This window comes from Bos taurus, chromosome 11 (assembly GCF_002263795.3).
Source record: "Bos taurus isolate L1 Dominette 01449 registration number 42190680 breed Hereford chromosome 11, ARS-UCD2.0, whole genome shotgun sequence".
NCBI lineage: Eukaryota > Metazoa > Chordata > Mammalia > Artiodactyla > Bovidae > Bos > Bos taurus.
In genome coordinates, this window is record NC_037338.1 from 93,525,227 (window position 1) to 93,527,513 (window position 2,287).

The following is a 2,287-nucleotide window of genomic DNA, read 5'->3' on the forward strand; positions in this document are numbered from 1 at the left end:
AGTTTCAGCTTTAGCATCATTCCTTCCAATGAAGACCCAGGGCTGATCTCCTTCAGAATGGACTGGTTGGATCTCCTTGCAGTCCAAGGGACTCTTAAGAGTCTTCTCCAACACCACAGTTCAAAAGCACCAATTCTTTGACACTCAGCTTTCTTCACAGTCCAACTTTCACATCCATACATGACCACTGGAAAAACAATAGCCTTGACTAGACAGACTTTGTTGGCAAAGTAATGTCTCTGCTTTTGAATATGCTATCTAGGTTGGTCATAACTTTCCTTCCAAGGAGTAAGCGTCTTTTAATTTCATGACTGCAATCACCATCTTCAGTGATTTTTTCTATTGTCGTGTCTCCACTACGTTTAAAAAAGAATGAGGTCTTCCTGATTTCCAATGAGGTCTTCCTGATTTCCATTGAAGAGTTTGACTGATGTTCATTCATTAATGTGTTATTGGTGTCTCCAAGTGACTGTGTCAGTGTTCAGACAGATCACATTTTCATTGTTCTCACCACACTGGATGAGGCATCAATGTGTGAGTGAAATTCAGTGATATTTGTCTGTACAATGACACAGCCACTGGGAGAAAGTATGTAACCATATGGTAATTGCTATGTTCAATATGTCTAAGTTCCTGACATTTCCCATTTCTGTTCATCCCCAGAAGAGATAAGAAGAGCATGAGGCCTGAGAATCAGAGCCACATGTCTGAGTTCCTCCTCCTGGGACTCCCCATCTGTCCAGAGCAGCAGGGCATGTTCTTCGTTCTGTTCCTGAGCATGTACCTGACCACAGTGCTGGGCAACCTGCTCATCCTCCTGCTCATCAGGCTGGACCCTCGCCTCCACACCCCCATGTACTTCTTCCTCAGCCACTTGGCCTTCACTGACATCTCCTTTTCATCTGTCACCGTCCCTAAGATGCTGATAAACATGCAAACCCAGGATCAATCCATCCCTTATGCAGGGTGCATAGCACAGATGTATTTTTTCCTACTTTTTGGCTGCATTGATAACCTTCTTCTTGTAGCGATGGCTTATGACAGGTACGTGGCCATCTGTCACCCTCTCCACTACACCACCATCATGAGGGAGGGGCTGTGTATGTTTCTGCTGGCTGGATCCTGGCTCCTCTCTTGTGTCATTGCCCTGTCCCACACCATCCTCCTGGCTCAGCTGTCCTTCTGTGAAGACAACATCATCCCACATTTCTTCTGTGACCTTGCTGCCCTGCTCAAGCTCTCCTGCTCAGATACCTCTGTCAATGAGCTGGTCATATTCACTGCAGGGACTGCAGTTGTCATTCTTCCACTGAGTGGCATCCTGGTCTCTTATGGTCTCATTGGGGTCTCCATCCTGAGGGTCCCTTCTACGAAAGGGATCTGCAAAGCCCTGTCCACCTGTGGCTCCCACCTCTCTGTGATGTCTCTATTCTATGGAACCATTATGGCACTGTACTTTTCCACCTCATCAGGCAAGTCCAAAGACAAAGACATGATTGCCTCACTGATGTACACACTGGTGATCCCCATGCTGAACCCCTTCATCTACAGCCTAAGGAACAGAGACATGAAATTGGCTCTGGGATTTCTTTTCAAAAGCAATAATCTTCTCATCAAGTGAGAATCACCTAACTATGTTCTTATTTAAACCCACCGACTTTGTCAGAAACGCTCTCTTAAAAAGTTGTGTGTTGACCATCCATGTCTCTAGCATCATCCCAGTTATTCTTTATTTTTTTAACTTTATATTTGTTTATTTATTTAGAACATTATGAAGCTTGATTAGATGAATAATTTTGTTACTAAGAATTATATATTATTGGTTACTATTTTTTTAACTTTTTATTTAAATATTTATTTTAATTGAAGGCTAATTACTTTACAATATTGTATTGGTTCTGCCACACATCAACATGAATCCACCATGGGTGTACACGTGTTCCCCATCCTGAACCCCCCTCCCACCTCCCTCCCTGTGCCACCCCTCCGGGTCATCCCAGTGCACCAGCCCCAAGCATCCTGTATCAAACCTGGTCTGGTGATTTGTATCTTATATGATATTATACATGTTTCAATGCCATTCCCCCAAATTCATCCCACCCTCTCCCTCTCCCACAGAGTCCAAAAGACTGTTCTATACATCTTTGTCTCTTTTGCTGTCTCCCATACAGGGTTATCATTACCATCTTTCTAAATTCCATATATATGCATTAGTATACTGTATTGGTGTTTTTCTTTCTGGCTTATTTCACTCTGTATAATAGGCTCCAGTTTCATCCACCTCATT

The 2,287-nt window shown here is 43.4% G+C and overlaps 1 protein-coding gene across 1 annotated transcript; it reads left to right on the top strand.

The window, feature by feature from the left end:
* Positions 1-679: 679 nt before the first annotated feature.
* On the top strand, positions 680-1,621 carry OR1J31 (olfactory receptor family 1 subfamily J member 31). The gene has a single exon (NM_001390817.1). The coding sequence runs from the start codon at positions 680-682 to the stop codon at positions 1,619-1,621; it is 942 nt and encodes a 313-aa protein (NP_001377746.1).
* The last annotated feature ends 666 nt before the right edge of the window (positions 1,622-2,287 follow it).